At 43.0% G+C, this 18,265-nt stretch overlaps 1 protein-coding gene across 6 annotated transcripts in view; it reads left to right on the top strand.

Moving 5' to 3' along the window:
• The window catches only part of PCNX2 (pecanex 2), a 281,732-nt gene that overhangs the window by 186,715 nt on the left and 76,752 nt on the right, over positions 1 to 18,265 (top strand). For all 6 annotated transcript variants that reach the window (XM_079900242.1, XM_079900240.1, XM_079900241.1 and 3 more), the window contains 2 exons: positions 2,955 to 3,063; positions 8,451 to 8,580. In XM_079900242.1, the coding sequence (XP_079756368.1) occupies positions 2,955 to 3,063; positions 8,451 to 8,580 (239 nt within the window). The remainder of the gene's footprint in view (positions 1 to 2,954; positions 3,064 to 8,450; positions 8,581 to 18,265) is intronic.

Here is an 18,265-nt window from a genome sequence, read left to right on the forward strand (position 1 = left end):
CCAATTTATCCCTCCCCCACAACTTTCCCCTTTGGTAACCATAAGTTTGTTTTCTAAGTCTGTGAGCCTGTTTCTGTTTTGTAAATAAGTTCATTTGTATCATTTTTTGAAATTCTACATATAAGAGATATTATATGATATTTGTTTCCCTGTCTGACTTACTTCATGTAGTATGAACATCTCTAGGTCCATCTGTGTTGCTGCAAATGACATTATTTCACTCTTTTTTATGGCTGAGTAATATTTTTTACATATATATATATATATATATACACACACACACACACCCCACACCTTTATCCATTCATCTGTCCATGGACATTTAGGTTGCTTCCATGTCTTGGCTGTTGTAAACAGTGCTGCTATGAACATTGGGGTACCTGTATCCTTTCAAACCATGGTTTGGGAGAGGACTAATCTTTATGTGAACCTAAGAGATACAGCCTCAAGCTGACATAAGAGAGTAAACTGCTCTTCTCTCAACTGTCAGCATCTCAAAAGCACTGGCAGCTGTGGAGTCCCATCCAGATCCAGGGTTCAAGAAGCTTAAACCAACCGCAGGATTAAAACTGAAGTGGCCTTTTTGAAAGAACTCAGAAGCCAGTTGAAATCAGGTCTCTGGTGGGTGTCAGTGAGATAGAGGGAAGAAAGTGAAAAGGTACTAGGAAAAAACCATTTGTTTTTCTTTCTCAGAATTCACATTCCTTCGCAGTTCTTCTGGTCCGATCACATCATCTTCCTCCATTTCACCCCCTTTTTTTTTTTTATACTCCCTTCATCCTCCCTACTGTCTCTATTTCTTTCCTCTCCCTCTCGCTCTCTCCTCTTTCTCTTTTTCTCTGTCCCCCTTCCCTTCCCTTCTCTCTGCCTCCGATTCTTCCCTGCTAGGTTTGTGACTAGGGTCCCCAGAGGACACATCTAGACCCCAGGCTTCTATACACAACCAGATGCCAGTCACTTCTTAAGAACTCCAAGTTAAAAAAAAAAAAAAACAACTCCAAGTTTGCTGTGCCTTTGAGAGAACGTTTATCCTTGGTTCATCTTCTGTAGCCAGTCCAAGGATGTTTACAGTTATTCTCCAAACCCAGGATATGGATGAGAATGTGGTGAGACAAGAATAGTGAGAGGAAGACTTGGAGAGGATTCTAATCAACCTCATTTTTCCCTCATGACACTTTCATGAAACAGTTCAGGATAACCTCACCTTTTGTTCCAAACTTACAAGACTGACCTTTCACTGAAAGGCTAAGTTACCTTGGTTCCTTGAACCGTTCCTCAGTGGTCCCGTTTTCCAGCCTTTGTCTTTTTTCATTGTGGTCTTCTGATGTTCTGTGTAACACTACTGAGCCTAATTAAGAATTCTATCTTTTTCTCTTTTCACATCATGGCTCTGGTGAATGTATTTCACGGTCTCGTATGCTAACCAGTCTAGGAACAAACATATCATGCCATTTGAAGTTTCCGTTATTATGAAATATTACTCAGCCATAAAAATGAATGAAATAATGCCATTTGCAGCAACATGGATGGACCTAGAGATTATCATACTAGTGAAGTAAGTCAGACAGAGAAAGACAAATATTATATGGTATCACTTATATGTGGAATCTAAAAAAAAAAATGATACAAATGAACTTATTTACAAAACAGAAACAGACTCACAGACATAGAAAACAAACTTGTGTTTACCAAAGGAAAGGTGGAGGGATAACAGATAGGAGATTGGGATTAACATATACACACTACTATATATAAAATAGATAACTAATAAGGACCTAATGTATAGCACAGGGAATTCCACTCAATATTTTGTAATAACCTATATAGGAAAAGAATCTGAAAAAGAGCGGATATATGTATATGTATAACTGAATCACTTTAAACTGTACACCTGAAACTAACACAACTTTGTAAAACAACTATGTTTCAATAAAAAAAAAAAATGAAGTCTCCATTATGGATGAAGAGTGAATGTCAAGTTCCGAAAGCTTGTTGGTAGGATACTTCCTGACTGCGTCTAGCAGTGACAGCTGTAGAATTTCACATCTGGGGTCCATCAGTCACTTCTCTCCACAAGCAGGGGTCTACAGCCGGGGACCCTCTCCATCCTCCTTGGCACATTCATAGTCTGGATCTCCAGCGCAAACCACTGAGCATGTTTCCCCTCATGTTCATCCTTAGGCCACATAAGGTCTCTTCTCTCCATGCACTACTTCTCTCCAGAACTCAGCTTTCTCCTGTGCAGGCTTGTCTAGCAAATGCAACGGCTCCCATATCCTATCTTGGCTTCTAAAGCGCTTTGTAACTTGCAATGTTACAAAGCGGTATGGGGCGATTTTCTCCAGCAAGAGTGGCTGAAGAGGAAAACTGAAATCCATACACAAAAACTTGAACGATGTCCATTGTGATGGTTTTTTTTTTTTTTTTTTGCGTTATGCGGGCCTCTCACTGTTGTGGCCTCTCCCGCTGCGGAGCACAGGCTCCGGACGCGCAGGCCCAGCGGCCACGGCCCACGGGCCCAGCCGCTCCGCGGCACGTGGGATCCTCCCGGTCCAGGGCACGAACCCATGTCCCCCGCATCGGCAGGCAGACTCTCAACCACTGCGCCACCAGGGAAGCCCTGTGATGGGGTTTTGTATGAGTCTCCTGAAAGACCCAATATGAAGAAGGAAGGACCAAGCTGTGAGTGTTCCTCTAAGAAACACCATATTTATGGGCTGAAATCATCAACCTGGTGAAATTAACCACACAACATTACTTCTGATCATCTTGTTGCTGTTTGACAATATCCTTAAACAGCTGCCTTGCTTATGGGACGAAGGAAGGGACGAGTAAGAGGACAAGCAATAGTCTCATTGCCCCTTCCTAACTTTAATGCAGGTACTTTGACTGTGACCCAGCTGTCACTGTGGTTGTCATCACTGATGAATCTCTGTCTCTTCTTTTGCTTTCAGCTCGGGGACCTGCTCCACAAGCTACAGTTCGTCATGACCTACATGGCTCCCTGGCAGATGGCTTGGGGTTCCTCATTTCACGTGTTTGCTCAGCTCTTTGCAATTCCTCGTATCCTTTCTGCTTCTGTTTTCACCTCCGAGCTGAGATTCACATTTTACCGATGCAAGCTTTTCACTGAACTCTGGCAGTAAAAGGGTTTTAAAGTCTTTAAGATCACATCTTAATGGGGACCCGGGGAGGCACTGTGGATTCCCTTTAGGTACTTAGCCTTCAAAGAAATTTCTTAATTCGGAACTCTTCCTGTTTCTTAATGCGTATTCAGGCATGGCTTGATTTCTTCTGATATTTCCGTTTCCCATGACCAGATCTCCGTTAAGAGATCATGTCTTTTAAATGGAAAGTCACCGCTTAAATGATTTGGTTGACTTGTGCAAAATAGTGCAAGCTGATTTGCTGTTATCAAACTTTGTGGATAGGATTGATATATTATTATCGATCATATAACATTATATTATAATATAGTTTGGTTATCTTATACTTAAGGAATGTTCAAAAACCCAGAATTGGGCACAAACAGAATTACGCAAATATTTTTGAAGACAAAAAAAAAAAATTTATGGTTTTGTTATCATTAGCCAAGGAGCCTAATTTTATCATTTGTAGTTTTGTTTGGTTTGTCTATTTTTAAGTGTTTCCATAATGATAATTAGTTTTAATTTACTTCAAAACAACTTGACATCCTCCTTCTAAAGATCACTTTGACACAGATAGCTAAATTGTATGTGCGTGTGTGTCTGCATGATGTGTTTGGAGAGAGGGAGAAAGAGAAAAATCAAGAATACTTTTGAAGAGAGAGAGATTAAACAGAAATATTCTTTTTTTTTCTTTTTTAATTTTTGGCCGCATTGGGTCTTGGTTGCTGTGCACAGGCTTTTCTCTAGTTGTGGCGAGCGGGAGCTACTCTTCGTTGCGGTGCGCGGGCTTCTCATTGCGGTGGCTTCTCTTGTTGCGGAGCCCGGGCTCTAGGCACGCGGGCTTCAGTAGTTGTGGCACGTGGGCTCAGTAGCTATGGCTTGCAGGCTCTAGAGCACAGGCTCAGTAGTTGTGGTGCACGGGCTTAGTTGCTCTGCGGCATGTGGGATCTTCCCGGACCAGGGCTCAAACCTGTGTGCCCTGCATTGGTAGGCGGATTCTTAACCACTGCACCACCAGGGAAGTCCCCCCAGTGAATTTATACTTTCTGAATTTGTATTTCCCGAGATGTGGTTCAGGGACTCCTTAGATCAGAATCCCTGGAGGAGCTTGTTTAAAAAAGTAGATTCCTGGGGTCAGCACATACTTTTAAAATCACATTTCGCGGGGAGGACCCTGGAATGTCCATCTGCACAAGCCTTTCTGGGATTCTCATCCACTGATGTGTGTGAAGCGCAGTTCTTGGCTGGCATCCACTGGGGGTGCTGTGAGCCGATTTTAATGGCCAAACAGAGCTTTCTTTCCTGAAGGTTGCATAAGGCTCCTGAAGACAGTTCTTAAGGAACCCCTGGGTCTCAACTTTGGGTACAGGGATAGAAACAGACATGGGATATTCATTATGATAATACATTCTAGATTTTTTTAAAATGCTGTCCTTCCAACTTATTTTTTTTTAAATTATTAAGCATACCCAGAGCTGTCCTCACAATGCATTGTTCCGTGTTCCTATTCTTAGACCTGCACTGATATTTGTAAAGTGTTTCACGGTTATGTGGAGGAACAGGCTCAGGAAAAATGATCACAAAAGCGTGAGCTTGCGTATCACCCCTTTCCTATAACGTTTTCTAGAATGCCAGTCATTTTAGTTTTTCTAAACGGAATCCCTTAAAACAGAGCGAGATGAAAGAGTGAGGGGATTTTTGTTTATTTCTGGTGTGTGTCTCGGGTATCCTGTCTAGAACTTAAAGCCTGTTTATTAGATGAAAATGACGAGATGGGTGTAAATTTGCAGTTGAGGAGTTGCACTAAGAACTTAAAACTTGAAGTGGTGGTTCCCAATTTTATTCTAACTTTGGTCTCACATAGATCTGTAGCGTTTCTTGTGGCCCCTTTATGCCTTGTTGGATGAGTCCGGGAATACTAATTACTCCTGTGGTTCCGTAGCCGAATTAAAACTGTTCTGGAAGCTGTAACTTTCAATTACCTGACCTTTATGTGCGTTGAGGGGTCACACACAAGCACATGGTATCTGGCGCTTAAGATCTCCGCTAAGGATAAAGGCAGCCCTGGGGTCCATCTCAGACTGAACCCAGCGGGCGTTAAATCTAAGCACTTTCGCGATGGATGGACTGGTTCTCGTGAGAAATTGAACACATCTGAGATGCAGACTTCATTGGGCATTTAGTTTTAGAATACATTTGATCCCAGTGCTTTGTGCCTAAAACTGTTCCCGTCAGTGAAACCCACCTCCTGCCTCTGCTAAGTTATAGACCCTTCGAGGTGGCCGTGGAGCCTGACCACTGCAGTTGTGTGATGGCTTCCAGGGCTTCCAGCACCCCTACCCCATCACCCAGAGACACTTCCCCATCCTGCATCAGTTGTGAAGGTAGCTATTTGCTATGTGGAGCCCAACAGCATACCGTGCAGAATTTAATGAGCTCGTTTAAGAAACCAGATATAGGGGCTTCCCTGGTGGCGCAGTGGTTGAGAGTCCGCCTGCCGATGCAGGGGACACGGGTTCGTGCCCCGGTCTGGGAAGATCCCGCATGCCGCGGAGCGGCTGGGCCCGTGAGCCATGGCCGCTGAACCTGCGCGTCCGGAGCCTGTGCTCCGCAATGGGAGAGGCCACAACAGTGAGAGGCCCGTGTACTGCAAAAAAAAAAAAAAGAAACCAGATATATATGCCATCAAGACAAGGCCATCAGGTTCCTAAATGCCAGCCCTGGATCTTGACTAATTTTGAAATGTTAATGAGTTTATCACTCTATTAAGAAGCTGTGGGTTCCATCCTGGCTTTGAGAAGGGGCTAATTTGCTCCATTTTGGAATTGAATCAACTTTCAGGCCAGCGGGGCCCTGTTTATTAAATTGCTTTTTCCAGTCCTAGCATGTTTTCTCCCTCGGTAGTCTCTGTCAGTTTCTGAGCTTGTAACCTCCAGGGAAAGATAGGCATGCTCACCCTTTTAATATGTGTAGAGACCATGCAACACCATTGTTTTCTAATAATTAGACAGGCTTAGCTGTGTTAGCTCTGTTAAATGTGCGTATTGGAAAGGCCGCTCTCTATTTGGTATATCCTTTCGAGCTTCCAGTTATTTTTTTTTAAGTATTAACGTTGATATTTTCATTTTAAATGTCCTCAGGTAAACTTGAAGCTTTTTAAGGAGTCACCGTCTAGCCCTTTGGCCCACCTCTTGGCTCTCAAAAAATAAAGAAGGCTGCCTATTTCTCGGGACTGCCTTAGCCATTACAGTCACGATCTTGCGTATTTCCCCAAGAGCGCTATATTCCTTTTCTGATCTCCCCTAAATAAACTAACCTTTGAGGCCATCTATTCACTTCTGCCCTACCTCTGACCTGTTAAGCTTCATTTCCTTTCCTCCCAAATTTGAACTTCATTTACAGGCTAGCAGTATTTTCCTCGTTTCTTAATTTCTGGATAACTGTTTCTGGCATTTAAAAAACGGATAACATAATCTTTGGGGAAACGTTTAGAACCCAAAAGAACGGCAGTGCCGGCCCACGCAGCCTCCTACCCAGCCCCAGTTCCACTTAACTTTGTCCTGGATCTTCTGCAAACCCCACAGTGCCCCCTGTCACCTTCCCCTCACCCAACACCCTCCTCAGGAATCTCCCCTGTGACCCCACTCTGCTTTCTCAGGTGTTTTCAGTACCTTCCTTCGATGGCATCTCCCATGAAGTTCTTTTTTTTTTTTTTTCTTCCTGTGACAAGGGGAATAGTTACACTGGTGTGTTCTGTGGCAGAGGTATTTAGATCTTTCCAGCTTCCCGATGAGGAAGAAACTGTTGGGTGATGATAGATGTCACAGTAGCTCCTTATTCTGGAGTTCTGCATCTGAACCCAGGTCAAAATAAAAGGAATCGGAGTGAAATTGTAGCACAATCGAGATCTTTTTGATACCCAGACAGTTCAACACTATTAATGGAGGATGTGTTATTTCACTTCTGAAGATGTTTGGAAATAAATAACAAATGGAAAAAAAAATGACACAGCTACCCCTGAAGGAAAACTCTGAGCTTAAATCTATGCAAATGCACTGGGAAGTGCCTGTAGACAGGCAAGGCTCCCTCCCTTCTTTGTGTTTACATGTAAGTGCGGCTGTGAGGGTCCCTATCACATAACTAAGCCCTGCCACTGATAATATGGGAAAGCCCTTCCATGCTCTGGTAGGTAATGAAACACAGAATCTTCCTATCTGTGACAGACATTTAGGCATTTCTTACTTTCTGCCAGAACTTTTTAAACATGGGCTAAAAAACAAGACCTCCATTTGTGCAGCCACGTCCCCTTCCAGGTGGGAAAATCAGCCTTGTAGGAGATCAGGTCAGACCTGCAGCAGAACCCTCCCAGCCCTCACCCTGAAGGACAAGGAACCATGTGCATATGTAAAACCTGGGCTGTCTGCCCCCCCCCCGCCCCCCCCCCCCCCCCCCCCCCCCCCCCCCCCCCCGCTGACCTCTGCCACCTCTGGCTTTAACAAATCAAAGGCCCCGTGATTGACAGCCGGGAGAAGTTCTCCAATGATGGAGTGAGCCTGGGGAGGGACCAGCCCTTCTGACACCTCCCCCAGATTTCCAGAGATCAATTAGTTGGGCTTAAGCCCAAAGTGAGAGCCATACTAATTTTAATATTGAACAATTACATTTCTGATCAGAATGTGTGAAACTGAGGCATGCCAAGAAGTGGGAAACCCGTACCGAGTGCCAGGGTGGTGGCTTAGCCCACGGCATGCTGGGACGTGAGTACACATTTTTAGCTTATAAACCAGACATGAGTTGAATCGAGCCATTGGTGTTCAGTGTATGATAAAAAAGATACATATTTTTGAACAGTGGGAAAAGATTCTTTGAGGAATAGAGATGCTATCTTCCCAAACAATGCTATTTATTTACTTTCCAAGTGTAATTTACTTTTAATTATTTATAAAGCTGCTTGATACCTTAGTAAATGTACCACAGTGTGTTTGGTTCAGCTAACAATATCTCAGTAAAAAGAAACTGTTCTTTTCAAATCTTAGATATTAAATCTTTGCCACGAATCATGCTGAGACTGCTGGGATTTTTATGAGAATCATTTGGTTTTCATGGGGGTGAAATGAGACCTAGCAGGATATTATTGAAAGTTTTATATTTCCAAATATGTACATAGAGAGATCACGGGTAGGCCCTTCTTTCTTTCCTTGGTGAGAAAATGGCTTTCATATAAACTAGTCAAAATTGCAAATACTATGTGGAAGAATAATCATGAACACTTCTTTTTTTTCTTTAACTCAAAATCCTCAGATTCTGCCATGCTTTTCTTTCAGGCGTTTGCCACGTCGATCTTTTCTACTCCACTGAGCCCGTTTCTTGGGAGTGTCATTTTTATCACATCGTATGTCAGGCCAGTGAAATTCTGGGAGAAAAACTACAAGTAAGATCCTAAAATCGTTGCTGACTTGCTTTCCTAGGATTCATGTTCAGGATGCTCCTTGACCTTTTCTATGAAAAGTCCAGGCTTCATGCTTTGCCCTCCTGTGGGGCAGCCCTAGCAAACTCCCTCCACCCACCCAGTTATCCACTCAGCACGGGGGCTTCCAGGCTCTGGACCAAGCCTGACCGATGGCAAATTTGCAGTCAGGTACTAGTCTAGGTTTCACCAGTTGTGAAGGAAAGTGAGATATCACCACCCACTCTCAGCAGTTGCCCTCAGAGAGGTAGTCTCAGGAGCCGAGGTGAGATTACCCCTGGGGGGCACGGCTCCCTTCTGTGGGCCTTTGAAATATACATGTCATGTACAAGTGTACCTGCGGCACAGCTCAACACAGGAGAGCATACCATTTTTTCTGAGCATCATTAAACTTGTAGAAGATGATTTCTGCACTCTGTCTTGACTGTTTAGACCAGTCAGTCATGAATTTCCTCAAGCAAACAGTGATGGAGCGAGGGCAGTGATGTTTTCAGGAGTGGTGGGGAGGGAGGAGTGATGGGTAACTGAGTAACTTTCAAGAGTTGTTAATGATTTGTCGGGGGAGGGCCTGAGAACAGCCAGAGGAGGAGGTGGGGCGGGCCAGCCTGTCTCCAGCTGGGGTCGTCTTCCGTTGCAGATCTCATCTGCCCTAATTTACTAGCCATACCTGGGCTATTGTATCCAAGCCCTAATCCATCTTCTGTAACGTGTCTACCTTTTCTGCCGCTCTGCCACTTTACAATGCGCCCTTCACGTCTCACAGAGGCCAACGTTAAGTTAGGAGAACTGTGTGGTTAGATGGTTTATGTGCACGGAAGATGCACGTCCTTCTGGGGCAGGTGGTAGGGCGTCGTGATGAAAACACAGCCTGGGCCGCCAGCCTGCCTGGGCTCACACCTCGCCTCCCCCCTCGATGCTGACCTCAAGGCCTCTCTCCTCTTCTGTAAAATGGGGGCAAAGGAATAAGGCCTACTTCACAGCCTTGTGGGGAGAATACGAGTTAATAGACCTAAAGCACCTAGAACAAAGGAAGCATCATGCTGGCCTGCGCTGGCGGGATTCTTCTCTGACTGCCCTGCCTGGAAACCCTGTCCCCACCTGACCCATTCTAACAGGTATCCCATCCCCAGGACCTCACATTTACAGGTCCTGGGGAAATCCAACCAAACCGGAGCACCCCAAGGTAAGCCAGTGCTGGGAGACCACCAAGAGGTGGGGAAGGCCCCTTGTGTGTCCCACAGGCTTTTTGCTGTATGAGTGAAGCCGTCTTGAAATATGCGCGTAAACAAGAGTCCTCTTTGGCATTTGTCTAAAGAGATGCGGTGCGTATGTACAGAGTCAGAAGGAGAAGAAAACCACCAGCGCTGGCTTGTCTTTATGCTTTTTAAGGAGAAAACAATTTGGGGGAACCTTTGCGGAGCTCTTAAAAATCGCACTTCTGGAAAGTGCAAACGCTTGTGAATAAGAAGTGTGGCAATCTCGTGTGCTTTTAACTATGCAAGAAAGTGCAAGATATTTTAAACGTGCTCTGTAACACAAAAGATTTCTTTTTGTCTCCTATTCTCAGAGAAGTTAGGAACCAGTTTTTTTGGCGGGCGGCGGGGGTGGGGGGGAGAAGTTGATAAGCAAATCGCATCCCCTTTGAGCTGGAGGGGGTGTGAAGCTTCCCCAGTAGAAAGGGGAATGGAGAAATCTTTGTGAGACACTTTTACTGAGGGGAGACATCCTAACGCCTGTGCAACGCAAGTTTGGGATTTTCTTATTTAGCCTCCTCCCTGCCAAGATTCAGCTACCTGCTCGGCACCGTACACCGAGGTCTGAATTGTCGGTTTACGTGGGTTACTTATAAGTCTGGGCTACTGGAGTGTTTCCTTATTCAGTCTCACAAAGAATTGGTGATGTTGTGATCCATTCTTTCCCCCAGTGTAGCACTCCGTTGCATGTCGGGGCTTTGGTCGGCTGTGCTAGGATGAGAAGGGGACAGCAGAGGCTGTGGCAACGCATAAGGACATCCTGCCTTTCCTAGGTCTCTCTGAAGGAGCCAAGGTGGGGAAAATGTTCAGTCCCACTGAGGGGTGGGGAGAGACGCTGATGCCGAACGCAGCCAGCTGGAAGCCTCTTGTCAACTTGTGTTTAAGCTCAGAATACAGAGCCCTGTGATCATCTGCTTAAACGATCAGTGATGGGGCTTCCCTGGTGGCGCAGTGGTTGAGAGTCCGCCTGCCAGTGTAGGGGACACGGGTTCGTGCCCCGGTCCGGGAAGATCCCACATGCCGCGGAGCGGCTGGGCCCGTGAGCCATGGCCGCTGAACCTGCGCGTCCGGAGCCTGTGCTCCGCAATGGGAGAGGCCACAACAGTGAGAGGCCCGTGTACTGCAAAAAAAAAAAAAAAAAGATCGGTGATGGAATTCAGGACAGTAAGAGTGGTGGGTACCAGGAAAGGAAATGGCAGGAAATCTCATCTGGATCCCTGCAAGCCCTCTGGAAAGCCCATTCTCTGTATCTGAAACTGTTGGTTTTTATTTCAAACACTAATGACTTTTCCTGTTCTTATTTGTGAGTGTCTCTGTAGCTGCTCCTACCATTTCTTTTCAGTCCGATACAGAGAAGCAGTTGTTAGGGTAATTGAGTGTTTACTCGCCGTCCCACCACTGACTGAGAGATATTCTCCCGTCTCACGACAGTGACCACGATCTGCCAGTGGGTGCCATGGTCGCCAGCCCCACCCTGGGGGTGTGATGAGGGGGCACTTGCCATCCCCTCTCCTGGCCTCCTCTTCCTTTCCACCCCTGCTCCTTCACTTTCCAGTCCTTTGATTTTTCTTCCAAACCTCCTAAGCTGCCTTTGGTTTTTGCAAGTCTCCAGCGAGCCCTGTACCGTAACGGAACCGTTTTCATACTCTATGGAACCGATAAGTAAATCACCAGCTACCTGGTGACTCTGGCCCGTCTGTTTTCCCGAGCCTGGGCTGTCTTGAAATCTGCAGACTTTTTGTCCTCCAACGCCACTCCTCACTGGGGGCTGGTGACAAACGTATCCTCTGCCCACCTAACTAACCTGCTCCCTGGTTGATTCCCCAGACACAGCACCAGGTCCCACTGTCTCAGAAGCCCGCGATGGGACACTGCTGCCTGGGCGACAAGGAGACGTACCTCAGAGCCCAGCACTGACGTAAATGCTCTGTATCTACCTTGTCCAATACGGGAGCCCTCCCAGCGCTTGGAACAGGGCTAGTGTGGCTGAGGTTTTAATTCTATTGAATTTTAATTCACTTACATTTAAGTAGCCGCATGTGACTCGAGGCTATCATATAGGACAGCACAAATATAGACCCTGAGTCCTAATCTCCCACAGTACTATTTCATACATCGCATATTGTGACTTTTCATTCCCAGCCCGCCCTTGGCTGTGCCCTTCTCACCGAGTGCCCTTCCCTCCCCCACTCCCTCCACTTCCACCCACCCACACACAGACTCGCAAAGAGGGGTATCATATTCCACCTCCTGATGGATGAATGGAAGGTTCAGGAAGCACTTGTCGGATGAGAGGTACTGTAGTGGTCACCTTTGGAAGATAAATTTGCTCTGTGACCATCAGTACATTGTACCAAGGATTGGTGTGGACTGACTCTACCTCCAAGCCTGGACTTGTTTTTATTCATCTTTGTGTCCCTACGGGGTCACGCACACAGAAAATGTTCTGTAACTATTTCTTAAATGAATTAAATCCAACAATATTATGTAAAAGGGAAAGGAAATCGTAATCTGGATTTCATTCACTACCGTCAGGCTGTGCACTATTAAACTGTTCTTAACTAAGAAGGTCTTTAAAATTGGTCTTGATGAGTCCTGCCTGCTGTCTCCATTTAACTTATAGGCAGCAATAGCAAATGCACTGTAATAACAGTGCCTGGTGTTTATAAATCCCCTTATGTCAGAGTATTTTTTTTTAACATCTTTATTGGAGTATAATTGCTTTACATGGTTGTGTTAGTTTCTGCTGTATAACAAACTGAATCAGCTATACGTATACCTCTATCCCCATATCCCCTCCCTCTTGCATCTCCCTCCCACCCTCCCTATCCCACCCCTCTAGGTGGTCACAAAGCACCGAGCTGATCTCCCTGTGCTATGTGGCTGCTTCCCACTAGCTATCTGTTTTACGTTTGGTAGTGTATATATGTCCATGCCACTCTCTCACTTCGTCCCAGCTTACCCTTCCCCCTCCCCATGTCCTCAAGTCCATTCTCTACGTCTGCATCTTTATTCCTGTCCTGCCCCTAGGTTCATCAGAACCCTTTTTTCTTAGAGTCCATATATATGTGTTAGCATACGGTATTTGTTTTTCTCTTTCTGACTTACTTCACTCTGTATGACAGACTCTGGGTCCATCCACCTCACTACAAATAGCTCACTTTTGTTTCTTTTTATGGCTGAGTAATACTCCATTGTATATATGTGCCACATCTTCTTTGTCCATTCATCTGTTGATGGACACTTAGGTTGCTTCCATGTCCTGGCTACTGTAAATAGTGCTGCAATGAACATTGTGGTACATGACTCTTTTTGAATTATGGTTTTCTCAGGGTATATGCCCAGTAGTGGGATTGCTGGGTCGTATGGTAGTTTTATATTTAGTTTTTAAAGGAACCTCCATACTGTTCTCCATAGTGACTATATCAATTTACATTCCCACCAACAGTGCAAGAGGGTTCCCTTTTCTCCACACCCTCTCCAGCATTTATTGTTTGTAGATTTTTTGATGATGGCCATTCTGACCGGTGTGAGATGATACCTCATTGTAGTTTTGATTTGCATTTCTCTAATGATTAGTGATGTTGAGCATTCTTTCATGTGTTTGTTGAAATCTGTATATCTTCTTTGGAGAAATGTCTATTTAGGTCTTCTGCCCATTTTTGGATTGGGTTGTTTGTTTTTCTGATATTGAGCTGCATGAGCTGCTTGTATATTTTGGAGATTAATCCTTTGTCAGTTGCTTCGTTTGCAAATATTTTCTCCCATTCTGAGGGTTGTCTTTTCGTCCTGTTTATGGTTCCCTTTGCTGTGCAAAAGCTTTTAAGTTTCAATAGGTCTCATTTGTTTATTTTTGTTTTTATTTCCATTTCTCTAGGAGGTGGGTCAAAAAAGATCTTGCTGTGATTTATGTCATGGAGTGTTCTGCCTATCTCTTCCTCTAAGAGATTTATAGTGTCTGGCCTTACATTTAGGTCTTTAATCCATTTTGAGGTTATTTTTGTGTACGGTGTTAGGGAGTGTTCTAATTTCATTCTTTTACATGTAGCTGTCCAGGTTTCCCAGCACCACTATTGAAGAGGCTGTCTTTTCTCCACTGTATATTCTTGCTTCCTTTATCAGAGATAAGGTGACCATATGTGCATGGGTTTATCTCTGGGCTTTCTATCCTGTTCCACTGATCTGTATTTCTGTTTTTGTGCCAGTACCATACTGTCTTGATTACTGTAGCTTCGTAGTATAGTCTGAAGTCTGGGAGCCTGATTCCTCCAGCTCTGTTTCTCTTTCTCAAGATTGTTTTGGCTGTTGGGGTCTTTTGTGTTTCCATACAAATTGTGAAATTTTTTGCTCTAGTTCTGTGAAAAATGCCATTGGTAGTTTGATAGGGATTGCATTGAATCTGTAGATTGCTTTGGGTAGTATAGTCATTTTCACAATGTTGATTCTTCCAATCCAAGAATGTGGTATATCTCTCCATCTGTTTGTATCATCTTTAATTTCTTTCATCAGTGTCTTATAGTTTTCTGCATGCAGGTCTTTTGTCTCCTTAGGTAGGTTTATTCCTAGGTGTTTTATTCTTTTTGTTGCAATGGTAAATGGGAGTGTTTCCTTAATTTCTCTTTTAGATTTTTCATCATTAGTGTATAGGAATGCCAGAGATCTCTGTGCATTAATTTTGTATGCTGGTACTTTACCAAATTCATTGATTAGCTCTAGTAGTTTTCTGGTAGCATCTTTAGGATTCTGTATGTATAGTATCACATCATCTGCAAACAGTGACAGCTTTACTTCTTCTTTTCTGATTTGGATTCCTTTTATTTTTTTTTCTTCTCTGATTGCTCTGGCTAAAACTTCTAAAACTATGTTGAATAATAGTGGTGAGAGTGGGCAACCTTTTCTTTTTCTTGATCTTAGTGGAAATTGTTTGTTTTTCACCATTGAGAACAATGTTGGCTGTGGGTTTGTCATATATGGCCTTTATTATGTTGAGGTAAGTTAGCTCTATGCCTACATTCTGAGGATTTTTTATCATAAATTGGTGTTGAATTTTGTCGAAAGCTTTTTCTGCATCTATTGAGATGATCATATGGTCTTTCTCCTTCAATTTATTAGTATGGTGTATCACATTGATTGATTTGCATTATTGAAGAATCCTAGCATCCCTCAGATAAACCCTGCTTAATCATGGTGTATGATTCTTTAATGTGCTGTTGGATTCTGTTTGCTAGTATTTTGTTGAGGATTTTTGCATCTATGTTCATCAGTGATATTGGCCTGTTGTTTTCTTTTTTTGTGACATCCTTGTCTGGTTTTGGTATCAGGGTGATGGTGGCCTCGTAGAATGAGTTTGGGAGTGTTCCTCCCTCTGCTATATTTTGGAAGAGATTGAGAAGGATAGGTGTTAGCTCTTCTCTAAATGTTTGATAGAATTCGCCTGTGAAGCTATCTGGTCCTGGGCTTTTGTTTGTTGAAAGACTTTTAATCACAGTTTCAATTTCAGTGCTTGTGATTGGTCTGTTTCTATTTTCTATTTCTTCCTGGTTCAGTCTCAGAAGGTTGTGCTTTTCTAAGAATTTGTCCATTTCTTCCAGGTTTTGCATTTTATTGGCATATAGTTGCTTGTAGTAATGTCTCATGATCCTCTGTATTTCTGAAGTGTCAGTTATTACTTCTCCTTTTTCATTTCTAATTCTATTGATTTGAGTCTTCTCCCTTTTTTTCTTGATAAGTCTGGCTAATGGTTTATCAATTTTGTTTGTCTTCTCAAAGAACCAGCTTTTAGTTTTATTGATCTTTGCTATCATTTCCTTCATTTCTTTTATTACTGATCTGATCTTTATGATTTCTTTCCTTCGCTAACTTTGGGGGTTTTTTGATCTTCTTTCTCTAATTGCTTTAGGCATAATGTTAGGTTGTTTATGTTAGATGTTTATTGTTACTTGAGGTAGGATTGTATTGCTATAAACTTCCGTCTTAGAACTGCTTTTGCTGCCTCCCATAGGTTTTGGGTTGCCGTGTTTTCATTGTCATTTGTCTCTAGGTATTTTTTGATTTCTTCTGATTTCTTCAGTGATCTCTTGGTTATTTAGTAGTGTATTGTTTAGCTTCCATGTGTTTGTATTTTTTACAGATTTTTTCCTGTAATTGATATCTAGTCTCATAGCGCTGTGGTTGGAAAAGATACTTGATACAATTTCAATTTTCTTAAATTTACCAAGGCTTCATTTGTGATCCAAGATATGATCTATCCTGGAGAATGTTCCATGAGCAATTGAGAAGAAAGTGTAATCTGCTGTTTTGGGATTACAAATGGAATGTAATTCCATTTGTAATAGATGGAATGTCCTATAAATATCAGTTAAGTCCATCTTGTTTAATGTATCATTTAAAGCTTGTGTTTCCTTATTTATTTTCATTTTGGATGATCTTTCCATTGGTGAAAGTGGGGTGTTAAAGTCCCACACTATTATTGTGTTACTGTCGATTTCCCCTTTTATGGCTGTTATCATTTGCCTTATGTATTGAGGTGCTCTTATGTTGGGTGCATAAATATTTGCAATTGTTATATCTCCTTCTTGGATTGATCCCTTGATCATTATGTAGTGTCCTTCTTTGTCTCTTGTAATAGTCTTTATTTTAAAGTCTATTTTGTCTGGTATGAGAATTGCCACTCCAAATTTCTTTTGATTTCCATTTGTGTGGAATATCTGTTTCCATCCCCTCACTTTCAGTCTGTATGTGTCCCTAGGTCTGAAGTGGGTCTTGTAGACAACATATATATGGGTCTTGTTTTTGTATCCATTCAGCCAGTCTCTGTCTTTTGGTTGGAGCATTTAATCCATTTACATTTAAGGTAGTTATCGATATGTATGTTTCTATTACTATTTTCTTAATCGTTTTGGGTTTGTTATTGTAAGTCTTTTCCTTCTTGTGTTTCCTGCCTAGAGAAGTTCCTTTAGCATTTGTTGTAAAGCTGGTTTGGTGGTGCTGAATTCTCTTAGCTTTTGTTTGTTTGTAAAGGTTTTAATTTCTCCATGGAATCTGAATGAGATCCTTGCTGGGTAGAGTAATCTTGGTTGTAGGTTTTTCCCTTTCATCACTTTACATATGTCCTGCCACACCCTTCTGACTTGCAGAGTTTCTGCTGAAAGATCAGCTGTTAACCTTATCGGGATTCCCTTGTATGTTAATTGTTGCTTTTCCCTTGCTGGTTTTAATATTTTTTCTTTGTATTTAATTTTTGATAGTTTGATTAATATGTGTCTTGGCATGTTTCTCCTTGGATTTATCCTGTATGGGAATCTCTGTGCTTCCTGGGCTTGATTGACTATTTCCTTTCCCATGTTAGGGAAGTTTTCAACTATAATCTCTTCAAATATTTTCTCAGTCCCTTTCTTTTTCTCTTCTTCTGGGACCCCTATAATTCGGATGTTGGTGAGTTTAATGTTGTCCCAGAGGTCTCTGAGATTGTCCTCAATTCTTTTCATTCTTTTTTCTTTATTTTGCTCTGCGGTAGTTATTTCCGCTATTTTATCTTCCAGGTCATTTATTCGTTCTTCTGCCTCATTATTCTGCTATTGATTGCTTCTAAAGAATTTTTAATTTCATTTATTGTGTTGTTCATCATTGTTTGTTTGCTCTTTAGTTCTTCTAGGTCCTTGTCAAACATTTCTTGTATTTTCTCCATTCTGTTTCCAAGATTTTGGATCATCTTTACTATCATTACTCTGAATTCTTTTTCAGGTAGACTGCCTATTTCCTCTTTTTTTAAAGTATTAATTTCTTTTTTTTTTTTTAATAAATTTATTTATTTAGTTAGTTTTGGCTGCATTGGGTCTTCGTTGCTGCGCACAGGCTTTCTGTAGTTGCAGCGAGTGGGGTCTACTCTTAGTTGCAGTGCGCGGGCTTCTCATTGCGGTGGCTTCTCTTGTTGTGGAGCACGGGCTCTAGGCACATGGGCTTCTGTAGTTGTGGCTTGTGGGCTCAGCAGTTGTGGCTCACAGGCTTCAGTAGTTGCAGTGCACGGGCTCTAAAGCACAGGCTCAGTAATTGTGGCACACGGGCTTAGTTGCTCCGTGGCATGTGGGATCTTCCCAGACCAGGGCTCAAACTCGTGTCCCCTGCGTTGGCAGGCAGATTCTTAACCACTGTGCCACCAGGGAAGCCCCACCTATTTTGTCTTCATTTGTTTGTTCCTGTGGGTTTTTACCTTGCTCCTTCATCTGCCGTGTGTTTCTCAGTCTTCTCATTTTGCTTAACTTACTGTGTTTGGGGTCTCCTTTTTGCAGGCTGCACGTTCGTAGTTCCCATTGTTTTTGGTGTCTGTTCCCAGTGGGTAAGGTTGGTTCAATGGTTTGTGTAGGCTTCTTGGTGGAAGGGACTAGTGCCTGTGTTCT

This window comes from Stenella coeruleoalba, assembly GCF_951394435.1.
Source record: "Stenella coeruleoalba genome assembly, chromosome: 16".
NCBI lineage: Eukaryota > Metazoa > Chordata > Mammalia > Artiodactyla > Delphinidae > Stenella > Stenella coeruleoalba.